This window comes from Salvia splendens, chromosome 3, assembly GCF_004379255.2.
Source record: "Salvia splendens isolate huo1 chromosome 3, SspV2, whole genome shotgun sequence".
Classification (NCBI taxonomy): domain Eukaryota; kingdom Viridiplantae; phylum Streptophyta; class Magnoliopsida; order Lamiales; family Lamiaceae; genus Salvia; species Salvia splendens.
In genome coordinates, this window is record NC_056034.1 from 33,976,173 (window position 1) to 33,987,755 (window position 11,583).

Genomic DNA, 11,583 nt, shown 5'->3' on the forward strand with positions numbered 1-11,583 from the left:
TTCAACATTTAAGTTTATGGAAAAAATTAAACTATTTTAAAAGTCTATAACTATACTAACAATTTGCCTTTTTTCAATTGCAATTATCTAAACACATATTCTAATCACTAATTGTTTACTACAATACTACTCCCTTCGTCCCACAATAAGAGTCACATTTGGTGTGGACACGAGTTTTAAGAAATGTAAAAAATAGTTAGTTGGAAAAGTTTATGGAATATGAGACCCACTTTTTTTATATAGGTTTCATAATAAAATGTTAGTGAAGTGAGTTAGTGGAACGTGTACCTACTTATCATTTATGGTAAAAGTAAAATATAACTCTTATTATAGGACGGATCAAAATGGTAAAATATGACTCTTATTGTGAGACTTATTGACATTTTAAAATGTCACAGGAGGAGGGGGAGGTGGATTGGAATGGGATTGGGATCCCCAATTATATTTGTCACGGGAGATGGTGATGGGACTGGTGGATTAGAATATCTAAAATTTTAGTTTCGAAGAATTTTTTATCATGGCAATTTTAGAGTTGTAATACTGAAATGTCTTGCATTCATTCCTTAGTTTTTATGTTCAAATGTACCGATGCTAGGATAGAGAAAAAAGTAGAATTTGCCTTATAACAAATGTATAATGAATTACATATGAAATCTTATAATCTTGCCTCTAAATTTTATATCATCTAAAAGATTATTTTGGTTGGTATCAGATGAATGCGTGAAGAAAAGACGTAAGCGGTGTCAAGCGGGAATGGCCCGTCCAGTGGGAGTGAGGCAGCACGGGTGGCTACTGGACAGTAACACTGGTGAGCGCGACAGGCATGTAGACGGGCGGTGGGCAATTTTTAATCTTTTTATACTTAGAGATTTTATTCACGTTAGTATATATTTTCTCACCAATAAAAAAAGGCTACATTTATAACAAAAATAAAAACCTTTATGCTTTGGGAATATGTAAAAAATTTATGTTCTCGAGTATTTCATTCGATGAACACTATAAATTTGTCTTAGATACACCTAGTAGTTCCGTACCCGATGCTAATGCATCAGCTGCAGTTAAGGAACATATAGCAAGTGGCGCAAAGCTAGGAAGATGATGAAGTGTTGGATTTATAGTGAACCATGTATAATGGAAGACTTGCACAAGCAAATAAATCATATATATTGCACAAGCAAATCAATCATATATAAGTTCTATTTGGTCAATTATGAGATTAATCAATTCACATGCTAAACAAATAATTGCATGCTAGAACACAAATAAGATGTATAAAAAAATTTAAATTCTAAATTATACGTTTTAAAGTTACCGAATTGATTCTCCAAATAATCGACGATTGTTTGCACCTTCACACGTGATGATCTTCGACCATGGATCTTTTGATTGTGTTCCAACCTTTAATTTTGATCTTAGGGTAACCTAGGCATGCACAACGGTTCCGAACCGCCGGTTCCGGTTCATGAACCGGCGGTTCACGGTACATCATATGCATGGACTGGAACCGGCCCGCCAAGGGTTCCGGCGGTTCCGGTTCACGAGGCGGTTCAAAACCGCCGGTTTTTGGCATGAACCGGCGGTTCAACCGAAATTTTTTAAAAAAATACTTTTTATTTATAAAAATTGATTTTTATACTTAAAAACATTTTTTACAAATAAATGAATACAAGAAATTCATAATAGCCCATAGAAATTTGATGGGCTTGTGAATTTATGAAACCATTCTTGGTTGTTTCTCTTTTATAGAGACATTCTTGAATGTTTTATGTTTCACTTACGATGTGGGACAAAATCATTCTTGGTTGTTTCTCTTTTATAGAGACATCTTTGAATGTTTTATGTTCCACTTTCGATGTGGGACAAAATCATTCTTGGTTGTTTCTGTTTTATAGAGACATCCTTGAATGTTTTATGTTTCACTTTCGATGTGGGACAAAATATGTTGAAGTATTTTCTTTTATAACTACATGTTTAGAGCATTCATTCATCTTTTTCCAATGTGGGATACAAAACTTTCTTTTATTTTCTACTTTTCTTCATGTTTTGTATAATATAAATAAACAAAATTATTATTCAAATATATTCTTGATAGATAAAAATAAAGAATTATTGAGAAATATGATTTGTATATAGAAAATATTTATTTGTATAATAATTATTGTTAGGTTTATACAATTTGTATAAGAATTATTCTTTCAATGTGTATAATATTATTTATTAGTTAACATATACATAAATTTATAAACCTAAGCAAATCATTAATGATAAAGAACTAATGAATAATAGTTTATGTAATAATATTTGTTGTTAAATTATAATAATAGAAGATAGAGTATTAATATAGGCGAAGAATGATGGGCGATCTATAATATATACTTATAAATAAAGACTTTTATCCCATATTGAAATAAAGAGTAACACATCCAAAATGTGTAACTATAAAAGAGAATATTTCAATATACTATCTTCTAAATTAAATAAAATCCAATATACTCTCATCCAAGTATTGGCATTTTAAAAATCAAATCCAACTTTAAGTATGTAGTATTTTTTTTTTGTCTTTTTAGTCTTTATTATGTATAAAATGTGCTTAAACAAATTTCAAACAATAAGGTGAATATTACAATTTTATTGATAATAAATTTGAATAAGACTAAAAATTACAACTTATAATGAATATATTTTATTTATAAAAATTAATAAACACTACTTAAAGTTAAACCTTTTGATTTTTAAAATATCAATACTTAATATTGGACTTGAGCATTTAATTTGGAAGAGGGTGTATTGAATTATAGGGAAAACACTACTTGAATTATAGTGTATTGAATTATAGAGGGTGTATTTCAACTTATAATGAATATATTTTATTTACAAAAATTAATAAACACTACTTAATATTTTATTTATCATTAATGATTTGCTTATGTTTATAACTTTATGTATATGTTAACTAATAAATAATATTATACACATTGAAAGAAAAATTCTTATACAAATTGTATAAACCTAACAATAATTATTATACAAATAAATATTTTCTATATACAAATCATATTTCTCAATAATTCTTTATTTTTATCAATCAAGAATATATTTGAATAATAATTTTGTTTATATATATCATACAAAACATGAAGAAAAGTAGAAGACAAAAGAAAGTTTTGTATCCCACATTGGAAAAAGATGAATGAATGCTCTAAACATGTAGTTATAAAAGAAAATACTTCAACATATTTGTCCCACATCGAAAGTGGAACATAAAACATTCAAGGATGCCTCTATAAAAGAGAAACAACCAAGAATGAGTTTGTCCCATATCGAAAGTGGAACATAAAACATTCAAGGATGTATCTATAAAAGAGAAACAACCAAGAATGAGTTTGTCCCACATCGAAAGTGAAACATAAAACATTTAAGGATGTCTCTATAAAAGAGAAACAACTAAGAATGGTTTCATAAATTCGCAAGCCCATCAAATATATATGGGCTATTACGAATTGCATGTATTCATTTGTTTGTAAAAATTGATTTTAAATATAAAAATCAATTTTTATAAATAATTTTTTTAAAAAAATTCGGTTGAACCGGCGGTTCAAACCGCCGAACCGCCGGTTCACGGTTCACGATTTCGCCGACCCTGAACCGGCGGTTTGAACCGTTGAACCGCCGGTTCAAACTTGTAAACCGCCGGTTCACGGTTCACGCATCATTCGACCCTGAATCGGCCCGTTGGAACCGGCAACTCGCCGGACGGTTCAAACCGCCGGTTCCGGTTCATGAACTGGCGGGCCCGAACCGACGGTTAACCGCCGGGCCAGTTCGGTTTGTGAGGGTAACCTAAGCTAATCAAAATAGTCTTGGTCTTAAATAGAGAATAGACAAAATTTCTACTCAAAGTAGGAGAGAAATTCATCCATCTCTAGAGAGAGAGGGGAACAAAAGTAATGAAGAGATTTATGTCTTTGTCTCTCTCCTATTCATCTATTTATAAAGTTGTGTTGGGCCAGTCAAAGATCTATGGAGGTTTAGACTTGAGCCACACTTATTTGGCTTTTAATTAATTAAATCGAAACCTACTTTAATCCAAGGCCAAATAAATTATTATCATCCACTAGGGTAAAATAATATTGATTGTCCGTCTAAATCCGAAATTACGAGTATTCCGGGTTTTCCTCTTAAATACTCCATTATTTCTCGCTCTTAAGGTATAAATATACATTAATTATTTAATGTCTGATACTACAGGTGGATAAATGGTCAGTTCGGTTAATAACCGAACCGACTTGTCGGTTATCCGACCTTAAAAATTGGTAAAAAACTAACCGAAACCGACCCGATCTCTAGTTTCGTTACTTAACTAACCGATTCGGTCAAAACCGGTCGGTTATCGGTTATAACCAAAATAACCGAACTAACACTTCAACTTTTAATTTTTCACCTTTCATCTACTTTTATTATTATTATTATTATATTGTTATTATATTATTATTTCTATTTCCTAGTAATACATAAATTTGTTTAGGCACTTCAAAAGTTTAAACTTTAAATGATCTAAAAACTTTTCTACGCTAATTAAGGGAAGGGATATCCTATTTTTAAAATAATGGTTAGGCACTTTATTGACTTTGAGATATTATAAATGATAGTGACACAAATTAAAATAGACATTGACAAAAAAATTTCTATTGTGACGCCACATAAATCAATGGAGAATCAAAGTAGTATAGATATGATATTTTAAAAGTATAAAAATATTATAGAAGTTTATAATTTAAAATATAATTGAAATTAAAATTGAATTTAATTTCGGTTATCAGTTAGAAATGCCAAATCGGTACCGACCCGAACACTGTGATTTTCTGTTATCGGTTAATCAATAACCGACCGGTTTCGGTTCCGTTCTTGGTTAACTGAATAACCGAGAACCGTTTACCCACCCCTATCTGATACATACTTTAATTAATTAACATCTTATTCCAGAGTGGTCTAATTCAAAAAATACATTCTTTATTCGTGGAATAAATTCCAACCGGTTAGGTCTCCGGATAATAAAACTTTATTTCAGATACCTCTTAAGGATATTATCAAACTAAACTCACTCAGCGTACGATTAAGTGTAATAATAATCCTAGCACCGCTAAGCACTGATCACCACTGCCTAGAATATCATGATTCTTGAGTCACGAAATACCGCACATTTTGATAAGTCAAAGTAGTGCATAACCAATATCATATGCTCAATGTTAAATACATTGATTAAGAAACAATGATCAATAAGACCTCGTCTTTCAGTAAATAACAAGAAAGACTTATCTCACTGTTCGATTTAAACAAAATTTAAAAAGTAAAAAACGATAGTAATATCTAGAAACGTGAGAAAAAAAATCAAAATCAAAATCCCCAAAACAACCCCCACTCGTGGGGGGAGGAAGTGGGCGTCACGGCACCTCCAGAACACGCTATGTGGTGTTGGCACGTCAGCCCGTGCTCTCCACGGCGGACAACCCCTTGGGACGGGATGCATGCAATGGTGACCCGTCGCCGACCCGTCCCAATGGTACGAGCCAGCTCGCCTAATTGGGCATAGTTGAGGATGCTCTTAACTCGTCTAACAATCCTGTTACAAAATTTATTAGAGTCTGAAAATGATAAAAATGTGGAAGGGATTATATGGCTCATTAAATTGATTTTAAAACGTATTGTATTAATATTTGAATCAGACTTTCGGATTATAAAATTTCACTCATATTTTCAACGGGTAAAATAGTCCATTTAACACGACTTAGTTGAATTGCTTCCACCAAAAGTAATGGAATACTATTATAAATAAAAAGTAGTCGTAAAAAGAAAAAAATTGAAAGAAAATAAAAACAAAATAGATCTGGGCTTGGGTGTAGGTGGCTACTCCTCCACCGACAAGAGAATTAGAGAAATACCGGCGGTGGCGTGATTTGGGTGAAAAACGGGTTGACAATGTCTTACAGTGACACGGTTCCGCTCCATCCCAGCTCCCAATCGGACATCGACGAGATCGAGAATCTCATCCACTCCAACCCCTTACCCGTCCTCCCCGCTCGCCCCCCTTCTCCCCCACGCGCTTCCATCCCCGTCTCCTCCGCTCCTCCTCCTCCCCCCTCCTTCATCCCCTCCAATCTCCCCCCTCCTTCCGCCCCCAAACCAACTCCCGTCCCCTCCGTCGCTCCTAAACCCTCTGCCCCCCCGCCGATTGGATCCTCCAGCGGCGGAATTGCCTCATCGGGGTTCGGTTCCCCTCCTAATACGCTCACCGAGCCTGTCTGGGATACTGTTAAGAGGGATTTGTCGAGGATCGTCAGCAATCTCAAGCTCGTTGTTTTCCCCAATCCCTACAGGGAAGATCCAGGCAAGGCATTGCGCGATTGGGATCTTTGGGGCCCCTTTTTCTTCATTGTTTTCCTCGGCCTCACTCTCTCCTGGTCTGCTTCTGTTAAGAAGGTAACCTTCATTTCACTGATTTGTAGATTACGTTTCAAATATTTGAGAGTTATGATTGGATACTGTTTTATTCTGAGCGATTTGTTGAAGAAATTAGGGCTTGTGGTGAAATTGGGATCTTATAACGTAGATATATCTGTACAAATTAATTCTGCTGCCGATCATCAATCTTCATCATATAGGATTTGATTAGAGGCTATCAGTTTGAAATAGCTTCGGATGATTGATGTAAAAGGTGATAGCTTGATTCTGATATGCATTCACATATATTTATGTTACGATGTAACAGATGCAGAAAACTGACTTGCAGCAGTATGCTTTTTGTTCCTGCGTGCTTCCAGTTCACTATGTGCTCTTAAATCACTTCTTAGTGATATGCACATACACACATTCATATGTACATACATCTATGCATATATAATATGCTATCCTGGTTGGTTTATACTAACTTTGGAGATGGTTGAATTGAGAAACTTAAAATTACCTTCCTATCTATCAATTTATCATCCACATCATGTCAACAACAAGATGGATCCAAGTTTTACTTGTACCAATTATAGGCTAGTGCACTCAAATAAGCTGCTTATTACCTGTGAAATGAGTTTCTTTGTGCGAAATATGTCCTGCCACGTGCCAGTAATCATTCATTATATATTTATTGTATGGGAAGTATGTTTACTTCTAAGTATGTTGAACGGTTGCAACTGAGTGGAACTTCAGAAGTATCTTAGTTGGAAGGATTTGAGTGATAATATTTCGTTTTCCTAAATGGGTTTCAAATATACCACTAACTCTAAGAATGCTCAATGGTCTTACTCAGATTCAGTGCCTACTTTACTTTCCTCCTGATAGTCAAACTCAATATCAAGTCTTTTTATTTAGAATGTTTGAATGCTTTTGATAACTGAAAGTCTCCACAATCTTGCAAAATACTCATTAATTTCAATTGTGAGTATCTTCACTTTTTTCAATGCCTCTCTCCTTAGCTCTGCTTCCCTCCAAAATCATTGTTAACTATCTCTTTTCAGTCAGTTGAGACTTGAGAATTTGCCCACTGGCCACTGCCATGAGTGACCTCTAGTTTCCGGTTTTTACCAAAAATAAAAGATAACTTAGTCTTTTAGTTACAAAAAGTGATGTGTATTTAACATGCAATGTTGTCAAAGCAGTATAGCGGTTCATGGCGGTTCGCCCGAAAAATGCCACAGGGATATAGCGTATCGGTATGGCGGGATATAGCGGTCATTAATTAAATATATAAAATAATATTTATATATTCATATATAATTCAAAAAATTAGAAAATAATAAAAATATAACATTAAAAACTCTAAAAGCATGTAATAAAGCATAAAATAGAAAACAATTATATAAAAGTCTAGCAATTAAAGTCTTTAGTTCAAGTGTTCAACAAAACATAAAACCATGATAAGCTCAATAGACATCAATCATCAAGCTCAACATAGTCTTCTAGCTCATCATCATCACTATCATCGGCATCCATTTCATCTTCATCCTCCATTGCTTCATCCTCTTGATCTGTCACTGAGTGGGGCTGGAGGGTGCTGGCGGGTGCTGGCTAGGCTGCAACAGGAGGCGGCGCCGGCGGCGCGACGGTGGGTGGCAAATTGTGGAAGGACTGAAGGAGTAGAGATGAAAAGCGGCAGATTGGGGTTGTGGAATTAGGGTTTAGAATTATTGGGGTTAGAATTATTGGGGTTAGAATTATTGGGGTGGGCTGATTGGGCCTATGCAAAATTAAATTAAAAAATAAAAAGCCCAATAAAAGTCAAAATTAGCACCAAAAAGTCAAAATTGGGCTAAAATACCGCTATTGCGGGATATGGTAGCGCTATGGCGCCACGACCGCCACGGGTATGGCGGCCGCCACAGAAAAATGCTACGTATCAGTGTGGCGATAGCGTTTTCATTAAAAACTGATATGCTATAGCGCAATATCCCCGCTATAGCCGCTATTTGACAACATTGTTAACATGGCATCATAGGATGACACGTGGACTGTTGGAGGGATACACTTTGTCAATCTTTCATTCATTCTGCAACCACTTACTCAATTCCTTCAATGGAATACCTGTGTTAATTGAAGGAAACTTTCATGTGGAATACTCCTTTAGTTTCACTTTCATGACGAAATCTGCTGGTCCTTGATCGGAGTATACCTCTTCTCTACTAAGTGTGTTGTTGAATAAGTTTTTTTGATTAGCACAGATATTCAATTTTGTGATTTATGGATGTCTTAGTGGCACAATCAAGCAAATATCGTCACTCATTACTTAAATTCATATGCCAATTGTATAAGCTACTTCCATTAGCAATTCAGCATGCATATCTCAGATGCAACTCTGCAAGTGTTAAATGATGTTCCTAGGCTTGATTTTTCATGGTCCATTTGCTTCACAACCATGTGGGCTTATTGATTTCCCAATGATGCAGTAGTGAAGCCTAAAATATATGCCCTTATACTTGCATCCTTCATTAGATGGTATTATATAGTATTAGAACTTAAATGTTAGAGGTACTCCCACAGAGACCCTTTAGATTTTGTGTTACTCTCATATTACTATGTAGCAATAGCTGTAACTTGTATAGGCTACACTCACATGGGGTCAAAGAAAATCTACTTTCAGACACTAGTTAGTTTGGAGGCAAGAAAATATATTAATTCATGCATGTGCTTGTCTTCTTCTACTGATGAATGATGATAAGCTTGTTTGTATTGGTTGTCTATGGATTTATATTGAGGTCTCCTTGTTATTGAGATCCATGTAAGCAGACATTTTCGTCTTACTTAGAGTAGATACATTACATGCGGACCGATGCATAAAATAAATATATGGCCTTTTTTTGTCATTTTTGAAAAACAATTCTGTATAATATAAATTGGCAATATTTTATTGAAAGAAACAATAGAAAGAGACTTCCCTCATCGATTTCTGAATCTCATTGTATATACTATCTTCTTACTCACATTTATAAAAAACTTCAGCATTCTCCTGCTTGTTAACAATTTTAAATGATTGCTAGTGCTAAATCAATAGACTTTTGCAGCAGTCCTCTGTAAATATTAAATAGTACAAAAGCTAGCTCATAATCATATATTTCTGCAGAGAAGTGTTTAGAAAGTCTTAAGTAAAAGTTGATCTGCCAAAGAAGCAAATTAATATGATGCATATGACTAATTGCTCATTGCATAAACCTTGATCTTATAATTCTCAACTTAGTATTTGTTGTATGGCTGGTATTCTCTATGTAGATGAGTTTAAGGTTTTCTTTTTTTCCTTAATGCCTTGCCATTCATTGTTTTGCTTCTTATTTAGAATATGGCATTATAAAAATTGTTTGGAGAGTCATGTTTGGCTAAGCAAACCTAATGTAAAAGTTGAAACCAGTTCACGAACTTTCTTGCCTTGTAGTCCTGGTCTCAGCTGTTGCACTTCATTTGTTTCATTTTTTTGCTAGTAATGTTTGTGGAGTCTAATTTTGGCTTGATTATTGAGTTATTATAAGTTACTGAAGAGATCCAATTTCTTCTAACTTAAATTGCCACTTTCTTCTCCATTCTATTTATGTAATATTGTACAAGCAATTTCACAGGTCGTTATCCAAACCAATATGACTTGCTTTATGAATAGTACAATGAGTCATTATCATATAATGTATCCCTATTAAATTCTGAGGCAAATAACTAAATACTCTGTAACTGCATTTAATTTCAGCTTTTGTAGATTGAATTTACGCTAACTCTTGAGTAGGTAAAATGGATGATGAATGAGTTACTAGAGTAGGTAAAATGTATGACGAATGAGTTTAAGTTTCTTATTCTGGTCTGCTATTGTTAGGAATGGCGCTGCTTCTTGAGTAGAATATGAATTTGGTACTGAACTAAGAGGGTATTTACTTTGGCATGTTGGCTTAGGGATTAGATTTACTTACATGAGATCAAGCTTTTAAACGATTACATGATCAAATCAGCTCAAAATTAATCAATCCATCTAAGTATGTGGTAGTTTTGTCTTTACTACACCAAAAGTAAACACGGTCTAAAACGTTGGTACAAGTAGGGGAAAGGAAACAATGTTTCAGAAAGTGATGTTGGACCACATCCACCAAATGCTTAATTGAAAATAGTTTGGAAATTTCTTTGCTTTGCTTGCCTATCTCAAGCTAATATCGCTTGAGTAATGATCTTCGAATAATGTTTTATTGTTCCAGTCTGAAGTTTTTGCTGTTGCATTTGCACTTCTTGCGGCTGGCGCTATAATTCTGACCTTGAATGTGTTGCTGCTGGTATATCTTTCTCTCTCGCTCTGACACATACATGCACAAAGAACGAGCAACTAAATGCTACGAGTTGCAATTAATTATGTACCTTTAGCATGGACCAGTTTATGTTGCAATTAATAGACAGAGTTGTTACTCTCATGGATCTTGTGTATTTGTTTTAGGGGGGTCACATCATCTTCTTTCAGAGCCTAAGTCTTCTTGGTTACTGTTTATTTCCCCTGGATGTGGGTGCCTTGATTTGCATGTTGAAGGACAATGTAATAATTAAAGTGGTGGTTGTCGTCATCACATTGGCATGGAGCTCATGGGCTGCATATCCGTTCATGAGCAGCGCTGTTGGCCCGAGTAGGAAAGCCCTTGCACTATATCCTGTTTTACTTATGTACGTGTCCGTGGGTTTTCTCATCATCGCCATCGACTGATTCTGCTATACTTCTCATGGTGACAGTTGCATTACATGTACGGCATTAGGTGAATTGATTCCAATTAAAGTTTTGATTTTCTGGGATCTCCTTCAGAATTCAGTTTCTTTTTATTGAATGGTTGGATATATTTGTGAAATGAAATCCTACTTTCTTGACTGTAAATGCGTGCTTATTAATATTCGAAGAAGAGCAGGTGCATTGTGGGATGCCATAGGAAACACTTGGATCACTGCTGGAATATGTTACGCAAGTATGTCAATTATCCAAAGTGGAGGTTTGAAATTTAGAAATATAAATTCCAATATGGTATGTTTATAATAGTGAAAATAGATTACTGGTAAGAGGGTAAATAAATCTCTCTGTACTTTTATTTATGA

The 11,583-nt window shown here is 34.6% G+C and overlaps 1 protein-coding gene across 2 annotated transcripts; it reads left to right on the forward strand.

The window, feature by feature from the left end:
- Positions 1 to 5,873: 5,873 nt before the first annotated feature.
- LOC121795757 (protein YIP4a-like) lies at positions 5,874 to 11,368 on the forward strand. Of its 2 annotated transcripts, XM_042194348.1 has the most exons (3): positions 5,874 to 6,477; positions 10,710 to 10,784; positions 10,943 to 11,368. In XM_042194348.1, exons 1-3 carry the CDS (start codon positions 5,977 to 5,979, stop codon positions 11,201 to 11,203), a joined length of 837 nt encoding a protein of 278 aa, XP_042050282.1. In that variant the 5' UTR covers positions 5,874 to 5,976; the 3' UTR covers positions 11,204 to 11,368. The 2 variants fall into 2 exon arrangements, with proteins under 2 accessions (XP_042050282.1, XP_042050283.1); XM_042194349.1 differs by lacking the exon at positions 10,710 to 10,784.
- The last annotated feature ends 215 nt before the right edge of the window (positions 11,369 to 11,583 follow it).